At 31.8% G+C, this 11454-nt stretch overlaps 3 protein-coding genes across 3 annotated transcripts in view; 1 reads left to right on the top strand and 2 right to left on the bottom strand.

The window, feature by feature from the left end:
* Positions 1 to 3505, top strand: part of LOC111637676 — a gene marked incomplete at its 5' end in the record, with an annotated part of 24206 nt that extends 20701 nt beyond the window's left edge. The window contains one exon of the mRNA XM_023383238.1: positions 3044 to 3505. Coding sequence (XP_023239006.1) covers positions 3044 to 3053 — 10 coding nt within the window. The remainder of the gene's footprint in view (positions 1 to 3043) is intronic.
* Positions 1 to 4006, bottom strand: part of LOC111637680 (ZZ-type zinc finger-containing protein 3-like) — a 58246-nt gene extending 54240 nt beyond the window's left edge. The window contains exon 1 of the mRNA XM_023383246.1: positions 3993 to 4006. The gene's annotated coding sequence lies outside the window, so the exon portion shown is untranslated. The remainder of the gene's footprint in view (positions 1 to 3992) is intronic.
* A 91-nt stretch (positions 4007 to 4097) lies between these two features.
* LOC111637682 (organic cation transporter protein-like) overlaps positions 4098 to 11454 on the bottom strand; it is a 34218-nt gene continuing 26861 nt past the window's right edge. Inside the window, exons 7-11 of the mRNA XM_023383247.1 lie at positions 9461 to 9546; positions 8992 to 9206; positions 8395 to 8576; positions 8188 to 8327; positions 4098 to 6039 (exon numbers count right to left, since the gene is read on the bottom strand). Coding sequence (XP_023239015.1) covers positions 5979 to 6039; positions 8188 to 8327; positions 8395 to 8576; positions 8992 to 9206; positions 9461 to 9546 — 684 coding nt within the window. The 3' untranslated portion in view covers positions 4098 to 5978. The remainder of the gene's footprint in view (positions 6040 to 8187; positions 8328 to 8394; positions 8577 to 8991; positions 9207 to 9460; positions 9547 to 11454) is intronic.

Raw genomic sequence — 11454 nt, 5'->3', positions numbered from 1 at the left:
TGCTGAATCAAACGTTTTTGATACTAGATTAACTTCGGAAGTATAAATTTTGTTTGTTTTTATATTTTTCAATATATTTATTTTGTTTGTAAAAAATAAAAAAATAATTTTTAACGATACAATAGCCACGATTATTATTTTAAAAAGTTTATGTTAAGCTTAACATCGACGAAAATTCAACGCAAAGCGACACGCAATGGAAAAAAATTTCAACATGGGATAGGTTAATATATTTTTTCGTATGTAATCGGTTATCCAAAAAATAAGTTATCCGAACAACCCCAGTCTCCAATTGATTCAAATAAACGACGCTCTACTGTATTTAGATTTTTATGGCTATGGTGAGAAACGTTTAAAATCTACAACAGCCCTGTCGCGTCCTTTGAGATATACTAGTGATGCGACAAAAGAGGTATTTGACATTGACCGGTATCGGCACCCTGGGGATTTGGCAGTCTGCGTGTTTGCACGCTCTGCAACCGTCTTCGATTCCCTCTATTAGCCACTCATAGGGAGCTATTTGACTAAGTGCATTGTTTTAAGATTTAAAAAGTAAAGAATATTTTGTATTTTTATGCACTTTTCTTTACAGAGCTATATTTAATTATAATTTTCTTTAAAAGTATATTCGTACAATTGAAGAATATTTTGTACCAGGTATGTACCGGTACATGCACCACACATTTTATTTCAGTGAGTAAGTTGTTGTTATTTTATTTTTAATTGTAGCCCTTATATTGTGGCTAGCGATTCGGAATGTAATTGTGATATTAAAAATACATTTAGAGAAGTCTACGGTTTTTACTGGCTTATCGAATAAATGATACGAATGGACCCTAGACCATTACTGACGCGCAATTGACTGATTGCCCCTGGATGTTGGCTTCTTACAGAAACACAGCTTCCCTATTATCAAATGTCACAGCATGCCGCTGCTAGGTGAAGTCATCCAAGTTTACTGGCATGTCTAGCACCTAGGTGGGGATCATTTTCCATAATAGTCCACATGCATACCATTAAACCAAACTTAATCACTTACAAAGTTAAGGTTACTTGCATTTACAATAATTAGCATTTTTGCCACTAGAAGGGGTTGATTTTGCTTGAATCACCAGTTTCTATAAATGATTCATGCTAATGCATCATGTTTAAATATGGCAGTGTCTAATAACAGTTAAGTCTATAGAACTAATATTTTGAAGATATTTATTCGCATTTAATGTTTATCCTAATGGAAATCATAATAAGCCTAATATCCTTGTTACTTTATTGCACACAGTGCATAGGTTCAAGTTTAGTCAAATGCCAAAAGATGTACGTCACGTACAATTTTCAGCATTTAGCGGAAAGTTGGGAAATCCTGCTCACTTAGGTATCTTGAAACAGAATGGAATTGTGAATGTGTGATTGTTGTGGTCAGGTAGAATTGTGGTGCCTATAGTCATGTGGTGGTCATCATTGGAAGCAGAGTTTCTTTCATTTGCATGTTGTTTTTGAGACAATCTCTAAGAAAATTTTGGAAATTTCAACTGAGGATAAGTACATCTTTGTTAGTTTTAATCATTATGTATATAATTTAAAATAAACTACACATATTTAGCTTTCCATTCTTGTTTGATTTATAATATGCTGTTAGTCTAATGAAAAAGCATCGAAACCCAATATGGTGATGAAGAATAATGATGCCCATGTAAAGCAAAGTTCAACAACCAGTGTCTTTAGGTACCATTTCACCAATTTCTTTTATTTCAAACAATACTAAAATACTAAAAGACGCCACCTCGCTGCTCTCGACAAAACTTCAAACCTACGACGTGGTCCTTGTATAAGAATCATACTGTATTAACAATAAACCTGCTTGTTTACTCACTAAAAGTATAATACTTCAGGGGACTAATGGATACAGTGGAGCATTATTATTCTGGAAAATAACAACATACCTATTTTATTCCACGAAAATCATAGCAACCAATACATTACCTGCTGTGTAATTTATGGACACAATACTAAACTGCTCATAATTAAACATATATTGTCCTGAAGGAATTTATCTTCAAGATATATTAGAAGAAATCAATAAGATAATTAACATTATCCCTAACAAAAACATTATTCTTGCTGGGGATATTAACTCGCACTCCCCAACTTGGTGAGGTGACAAACTCAACAAAAGAGGGGGAACATTCAAACAGTTCTAAAAAATATCTTAATCTTGAACAACTGTTATTCACCTCCAACTTTTGAATCAAGCAGAGGAAAAAGATGGCTAGACATCTCGGCCTGCTCCTCTAACATTTACAAATACATACACAACTGAAAGGTTGAAGATGACACTACACTAAGTGACCATATGTACATATCTTTTGAAATCAACATCCCTAATCTCAACATTCTAGAGCAGTGTTCCGCAACTTTTTTTCTACTCACAGCACACCTATGACTCAACACAGCACACCAAAATGTTATTCCCCTCAAAAACATATGATACTATTAATAGAATTTCGTAATGTCATAAACCTATTATTATTATTATTATTATTATGTTGAGTTTTGTGAGTTACACTCAGTTGACACCAATGGCTGTACACTATGTTGGACCAGAGTCAAGGCATAGTAACTTCAAAACAAGACAAAAATTAAATAAGTGTGTCAGTGTGTGTCTGTATTCAGGAATTTTCTAACAATATGACAAGTATTCAATATAGTGGCCTTCTGTAGTGTGATGTATGTGTTTCTATTCAATTTTAATGTTCCCAGGCTTTTCTGTAGTGTGTGTGGTATGACACTTGTAGAGGAGAGGAGAACAGTTACAATAAGCACCCTATCCTTCCTCCATAGATGCCTTATTAGAGATGTCTGCCATGGAATGCCTTTTGTACCCACGATTGCTTAATTAATTAATTAATGGTGTCCATATATTGTGTCGTGTCCATATATTGTGAATGTAAATTTAATGGTGTATTATTTCAGTCTGCTTTATGTAACTGCGATGTTTCTTGTTTTTTTGTAGAAAAACTCTCACAATGTCTGTATTTGTTTGTAGTGGAAGTTAACTATGTCGATCAGGCCACATCTGCCATCTTTACATGGAAGGGTTCAGATTTAGGATGATGATGTTTTGCTTAGTAAGTGTTGTTCTTGTTTTCATTTGGAGTTGTTCAAGATCTGTGTGAGTCCAATGTATAACTCCAAAAGAATAAGTGAGTACTGGGACAACATATGTAGTTATTACTTTAACATCATCTTATTTCATCACTGAATAAAATACAAGCATAAGTAACACAACGACTGTGATAAAAATATATAAATAAATCTTGAAATTAATAGAATACGTGTTGTGAGTAGTGACAGAGTCCACTCTCACCCATACCATTCATTTACTATTATGTGCATTTAAAATCTCTTTGTACAACAATGACTGTATGTAGTTTGCCACCCAGTTGTGCTAGGCAGTACTGGATATGTACTGTACATGTCACTTGTACCTGATTAATAAAAAAAAAAATACTAAATGGCAAAAAAATTGAGTAAACATAATAAAAAATTCACAAATTCTAACAGCAACTCCAGAAAATCACAAACTAGAGGTGTTAGAAGGTGAAAATCTAAGATGACACAGACAAAAATGCAAAAACTGGTCATGCAAAGACTGCAGAGATGTAGAAACACCAAATGATAAATGTGACTATTGTTGCATGTAAACCTTTAAGTGAAATTACAAGTGCCAATGCCCAAGCCCAACCATCAAGCAGTAATATCTGACATGGTTGGGTATTTCAGCTCAATGGATATCATTGGAAATCGGTTAGTAAAATTTTTAAAATAATTTGTATGTAAAGGAAATAAAACCAAATTGTAAAGAACACTTTGAACTTATATTTTAGTAATAAAGTTTTGATGTTTGTTTAAATTTGAGTGCATTATTTTAGTTCTTAGGAACATGGCATTACCCTACTTTTCCCCAAATAGAATAGAGCCAGGCAAATTCTTACCTCTTTTTTGCAGATTATCGAAGAATCCATAGAATTAAAATTTCGGTGACTATAAAGACAAAATTTATCTTTTCAATAAAACACTTCATTTTTAAAATTCAAAAAGTAAATTCCAAAACTATTTATTCTTGCTTTCTTAACTTCCATTGTCAGTAAACTATTCAGTAACAGTGCATCTACAAGATATCATTGTATGAAAAATTCCATAAAAGAAGTTAATAATAATATAAGTTATACAACTTTCGAGAGAGTCAAAAATTTTTAACAGTTTTCTTATTCTATACAGTAATTTTTAAAATTAAAAAGTGTGCAATATATTACAATAATAATAATAACTATTATTTAAAAAATATGTTACTTTGCATAGGCTCCGTTTTGTAGGGTCTGTCCGTGTGCATTCGTTGCAGTGTTCTCACAAAAATGAATTTCCTCCCTTTTAAAAATTCTTTTTTGATACAAAGCTCAAGGAAAAAAACATGATTTTTCATGGCCCATTTCTTAAGATGCCTCTCCCAAATGTAAATTTGATTCAGAACAAACTTACTTCTCACCCTCCAGCAACAGCTTACTTGAGTTTTTAGTTGAGTTCTTAGAAAAGCAGTTTAATTTGTCTTAAAAATAACTTGCTGCCTGACTTTAAATCTACCAAAAGTTATCAATTACCCCCCCTCCAAGTTCTTAAATTCTCTCTTTACAAGTTATAATCTAAATAAGTAGAGCAATTTAAAAATACTTTCAAATATTTTATACTTGTTCAATATTGTTTTTATATTAGACATTTCCCACATTTGTTTTTGGAAAAAGACTGCGTTTAAGTCAGAAATGCCAAAATAGCACCCTTTAATAAAAATGCATACAAAATGGAAACAAACAGCCTTTAAATTCTCCTTCATATTGAAGGAGAAGTTAAAGGCCACCTTTAAATTTATATTGCACACACAATCTGGAGATTGCAGGTCAAGAAATCTTAACATAATTTTGATTTGTGGTGATTCTAAATTTCTAGGTCCTCAAAAGTGCAAATGGAATGGACTGAAAGAGGATCAAGTGGAGATTTAGAATCACACCATTAACTCGACCTTACCACAATTCTGGTATCGGGTGGGCAGAATTATTTAGAGTCAAAACTGTGACAAAGAATACACACGGATTGACCGAGAAAGACGTTGGGGGTTGGCTAATATTTAAAATACCATCCGATTTACATCGTACCTATACATACAAAATGTTCTTATAATGTACATTAATACTGTATAAGTAATTTAAAATATATTTATATATGTACAAAAAGAAAAAAATTCCATACACCGATGATCGAATTCCTAATCGAAATGCTCAAGACAAAAGATTTTAGATTTCTACGTCATGCCGTATTAATACAACACAAAGAAATTATTATTATACAATTAATAAAAAAATACCGTTCTGTTAAATGTAAACAGTTGTTAAAAATACCCTATAAAGTTTCCATCCACATGTCACGTCCAGTGGTTCTTAAACTCCCAACATTAAATGGTGACCTTCTAAATTAAAATGACATTTTATAATATTTAAATTAGACAGTTTGTCCAATTATTAATTTAAGAGGAGAGAGAAGTAGGCACTGTCTTCACTACAATTTACCATACACCATGCTAACACTACAGCCTCCGCCCAAATTTCGAACATAAATTGGCATTCTAAGTGTGTAAACTCCAAATACACAGTAATTCAAGTTTAGTGTCACCAGTTCGAGATAGTATTTTGCAAGGAATGTCTGAATTTGTATTTGTGTATTGGCATTATATTACTGCCCCGGTTGTCAAATATAGTTTAAGAACCACCGTTCGAAACTGAGTTTTATTTTATTTCTTTTTTAAGTGTTTGTCGCGTGGTTTGCATATTATATTGGATTTATAAAATGTTAACTGTCTTTGAATTACATTGAAAAAATAAATTCTTTCTTTGAGATAAATATGGGAAAACCTCGAAACAATGGACTTGGCGCTATTTATCGACTGTCATCTGTTTTATCTCGTAGAAATCGTCATTTTCTTTCTCGATATTTCTGCAAAGTAATAAGTAAAAGCGTTAAATTCCCAAAATGCTGCAAGCAGTGACAAATAATTCCAACCTACACTATTTTGCATGACCTGTTAGTACGATTAAAGAGGAGAAATAACGTGCAAGATCAAAGACAAACAAGGAATAATTTATTAAATACTTAGAACTGTCTTCATGTATTGTAATTTGGTCATTATTTTCAATTACTGTAGCTTTGAAATATTAAATTATGATGAAGATAAGAGTGATATGAGGGTGTATTGGAAAATTTTGACCTGTTTTTTCTGAGACACTTCCCTTAGTTGGTAAATGCATGGTTCTGTTGATGGGGTGAGACAATCAACGAGAACTCGTATCGTGAAACCCTCACTCATTTGCGTCAAGCTATCTGAAAAAAAGAGGACCAGGCCAAAAGAATGTGGCATTTTTCGGCTCCTCCATGATGTCCATCCGCACATGGTTGCAACTGTGTCTGAAAAACTGGAATTTTTCGGATGGTGGATTTTGGATCACCCGTTTTACGACCCTCTGATTAGTCTTTTTGGCACTCTTCATCAGGAGGTGCCGCATTGGCTTTGCTCACAAGAAACCACATTTTTGGAAGACTGTATTTAAAATTTATGAAGTGGTGGCACAAATCATAAGTAGAAAAATAGCCTATTATCAGGAGTGAATTCTCTGGACTTGCTTAGCATACACTGCATGCATAAGAGAAAGTTTTGACTGTAAATATACTTTTTATACGAGAACAAATATGCCAATAATAATTTATTCTAATGTGTAAACTCTTTTATCATTTGTGTTTGCTTTTACATTGGCAACTAGCAGCTAGCCATTTTCAGTCACTGCCATGCTTGCGGGAACTCGATTGCTTGTTCATGTAGAGGTTTGCTGCAGCAAAACAAGTGCGCACGCATGACATCATTAGAAGCATTTAACATGGCAGGATTGTATCAAAAACTTTTGGTACCCAGTCAACATACATGTGTTGTGTACAGGGACAGATCTACATAGAGATTAATAGGGCTTAAGTCCTGGGCCCCAGTGTCAAGGGCCCACAATATTTGAATTATTATCATAAATTTTTAATACTTTTTCATTATAATATATTTCATATATTTCATGTGTAGATATAATGGGCTTTATAATAGTTCATAATTTTTTTATTTACACCAAATGTTTCTGCCTATTGTTTAGTGCTAGAGATAGGCCTATTATTATTATTATAACTTTCAGCATGCCCAAAAATTTTGATCAGGTTTCGCCCCTGCCTATTATATGTTTCTTTCGTGTCATGTCAAAAAAAAAACTTTCCAATACATCCTCATAAAATGGTAGACTTTAACCTTCCCAGACAGTTTTAAATAATAATAAATTATTATTATTATTATTATTATATATTATTGCATTCAATAATAACATACAATAATAGTTTTAAGCCAAAGAAATTATCAAATATCACCAGTTTCCATTTTAAGGCCATAAATTACTTTATTACCTGACAGCTTACTAAGTACCACAGACAGCCAGAATAGTTTTAAAAACTTAGGATCGTATAAGTATGCATCTAGAAAGGAAAAACAACTCAGTATAACATACCTGCCCACTTGTAAGAGTTGCAGGTCCAAACCCTCCTGGGTTGATCTTTTCTTCCAGACCTCTTCTAAAATTATTAATTCTAATTATTAAAATACTTACAAGACGGAAGTTCATCACACCTGTTTCGATTGCGCGACAATTAATTTATAGCCTTAAAATGTGATGTATGACAATTTCTCTGTGTAACAAGTAAAAAGCAATAAACTTTTGCCAGACGTTGACGAATATTCAAAACATATCGTCAGCATCCACCAATGTTCAAAAATAACTTCCATTCAAAATTTTATTTTGGCCAACTTTTGTATGAAATGGTATAATCAAGTTGGAAGTATTTTCTCCAAATCTTTAAGAGCATTTATGGTTTTTCCTTAACCATTCTTAACCCAAAACTTTATAACCTTACCTTTATGGAAGTTACTCTAAATTTTGATCATTTTAGTAACCGATGGCTGAATCAATTAAAAATAATTTTCTTTAGAAACTCTCCTCTTATACTTTTAGATTTAAAATAATAATAATTCTAATAAACCAAATAATAATAGTAAATAATCACTTTTTATAATTCTCTGCATCTCCTATGGTGTCTGGGAGTTGCCGGTTGAAGGTTTCGGGAAGTAGCATAATGAATCCTCCTGCTAGGAGTGACAATATTCCATATACTATGGGTGGAACATAACTATGCGTTGCTTCACCCTGCATAGATATCCATTATAACAAAGTACGTTATGGCCATTGCATTTGAAATAAAAATGGCACTCACCAATTCTTTGACAAAGGGTGCAACTGCCGCTCCTATTCGTCCCATCATCAGACTGCTTCCCACTCCCACTGTGCGCACCACCGTGGGAAATATTTCAGCTGCAAAGGTGGCCAGTATCATAAAGGCTCCACTGATGCACAGTTTTCCGAGCATTGCAGCAGTTATTTTCAACCAAAGCAATTCTGGAAGGTACAAACGATCAAAACCTCTCTTGAATTTTACTAAATACTTACTGAAAACTGTTGTCAAAGAAAATTAATTCAATATGCATATTTGTATGTATACTGGCTGTATGCACTTGAAATTGCTTGGGCTTTTAAGGGTATGAGGGATTGAGAGAGGCAACGAAAACAATGGTCTTAGTAACTAAAATGTGCACTTATTGACCCAAGTATTAACAATAATGAAACTGCAAAAAAAAATTTGTTCGGACTTAGTTAAGAGAGGATGGGCGTGAGACTACCACAGTATTTTTTTAGGGTGTCAAAGAATACTTGTGCCAAATTTGTTGCCCATACGTTGAATGGTATAGAACTCTCTACCTAACATACATACAAACATATATATTTTGACTTTTATATAGAGATATATACATACCATCGGTGTTTGCAATCATAAAAAAGCAGGACACTCCACCGATAACGTAAAATCCAAGAAGGGAAGTCCTTCGATACACATACTTGATCAAGAACATACAGATAACATAAGCTGGAAATTCTACAGATGAACCAATAAAAAAATTCAAGAAGGGATTTCCACCCAAATTAGTCTGTCCCAACGAAAGACCATAAAATACAAATGCAACCGAGAAGCTAAAAAGAAAATAAATATGTCAGTAGCTATCGTATACAAAATAAATATTTAACACTTTTCGGCTTTGTAAATTTTTTGTAGAAAATATGAATAAACCAAATTGATTCTGCAGATTCCAACCTGGTCAACACAATGAGAATTTTTAAAATTCTCATTGTGTGGAAACAAAATTTGGAAGTGCAAACCAAAAAATGTTAAAAATTTAGTTTATAGATTTACATAAATCCTAGAAAATTATTTCTTGTATACTTACTAACAGAAGTATATAAAAATTGTATGTTTTCGTAAATTAGATGTCCTAAAGAGATCAAAGACATTAGGATTTTTCTTCTGTTCCTCCTAAAATAGATAAATACTTTTAGCATATGTCAAGTTAACGGCAACTTACTATTAATTATGCAAATGAATATCTATAAGCACATACTTATTTAAATTTTACACGGTTTTACATTTGATTTTTAAAAAAATCATCTCTTTACATCTTTTACATTTACTGTCTGACAAAATCATTCCAAAACTGAAAATTATCTTAAAAATAACAATAAAAAGTAATTAAATCATGAGAAATTTAGATATTTATTAACATTCGTACAGTAAAGATGGAGTCAAAACATTTTGCTTACTCTCTTCATTAATTTTCTCATTTGCAGTTTACAAGGATTATAAAATAGATCATAGTCCAAAAATACCATCAAGCAATAATACAAGATTTTAATTGAGACTCAAAATGAAAAAGCATGTAAATTTAACTTAACATTGGTTAATTACATGAAAATATTTATAATAAGCACCTATTACACAATATATGTGAAGTGTTGGTTGAATATTTGATAAAATATGTAGGATTCAAACTAAGATTTAATAAATAAAGGACACGTTCTTACTTCAAAACTATAGTGTGAAGATTGTTTCTGTAATTCCAATTTAGCAGATCCAATGAGAATTCATAAATTCTCATTACAAATATCTGGAAGATTAATTCTAATGCTTAACTTACTTATTATAAAAACACCAATTAAAATTAAGTTTTGTTTTTAACTGTCAAGTTCAAAATTGATTAAATTTTGTACTTTGTGACCTTAATTAAATAATTTTTTTGACAAACTATAAAATGTTTTTATAACATTTATTGGCATTTTAAATTCAACTTAAAATGATTAATGTATTAAATATATAGTGCCATGCTGACATAACCAGTTCTAACAAAACAATCAAAAGTTTTTTGAAATAAACAGCAGATCCCGCTTTGCAATCGGTGGATGGCCAAGGTAGAAAGGTACCACCTTGGCAGGAATCTGTGTTCCAGCCGAGATAACCTAGTCTTAATTACTTTTGGTATATATATTGATGTTTTGGTACCCAAGAGTGACAGAAGACTTTCAAAACCACACCCTACAAATAACTGGATACTACTTTCTTAAGTACTCCTGTATTGTAAGCCTCATATTTCCATTGGATTCCAAAACTTCTGTATTACTGAAAAATATCAATAATTAAGCTAGGTGCCTAGTCTTCACTCAATTTTCATGAGGAGATTTTCCTAGATTGGTCAATTGGTGAGGGATGGAACCTGACATTCGAAAACTGCTTTTTAAACTGTTAAATTTTTAAACATGATTATGAAAAGTTAAATTAAAATGTAATTTTTTGTAGACTGTTCTGCCATGGTAATATAATTCAAACTGTATTTCCAGGATTGAAATCTCAATTAATTACATTGTAAATTAAACCTTAATCTTCCAAAGATATTCAATGGTGAGGGAAATTTTGACAAGGTTTAAAAATGACCAGTCTACCATCTAGTAGAACAAACTTAATTGGTTTTTGAAAAACTGCTATTAGGCAAACAGTCGCATATTTTCCATACTCTCACATGACATGAATTGAAGCTACATTGCAAAAATATGATTTGAATTATACAATATAACACCCCGAGATGGCCAACAAAAATATATGCTATAATATGTTGCAGCATCTCACATAATCATAATACAAAATACATACCAATCATAAAAGTAGGATTCTGCTATGCTACATTAGATGGAGTTGCTATTACTAAAATACTATGCAGGACTCAAATTAACACAAAATTTAAAATTCATAACCAACATACAATATTTGTGTATTATATAAAAACATTTATTTGTATATATTTAATATAATATGATATGAACATTTAAAATGAGTCAGTAATATATTTTAAAATAATTATTTATAAAATTATTATTATATATTTATAAAATTAAT

Source organism: Centruroides sculpturatus, unplaced genomic scaffold (genome assembly GCF_000671375.1).
Source record: "Centruroides sculpturatus isolate CEXI.00-Female unplaced genomic scaffold, Cexi_2.0 scaffold697, whole genome shotgun sequence".
Taxonomy (NCBI): domain Eukaryota; kingdom Metazoa; phylum Arthropoda; class Arachnida; order Scorpiones; family Buthidae; genus Centruroides; species Centruroides sculpturatus.
Note: the sequence above shows the minus strand (reverse complement) of the source record. Positions and strands in the feature narration are given on the sequence as shown.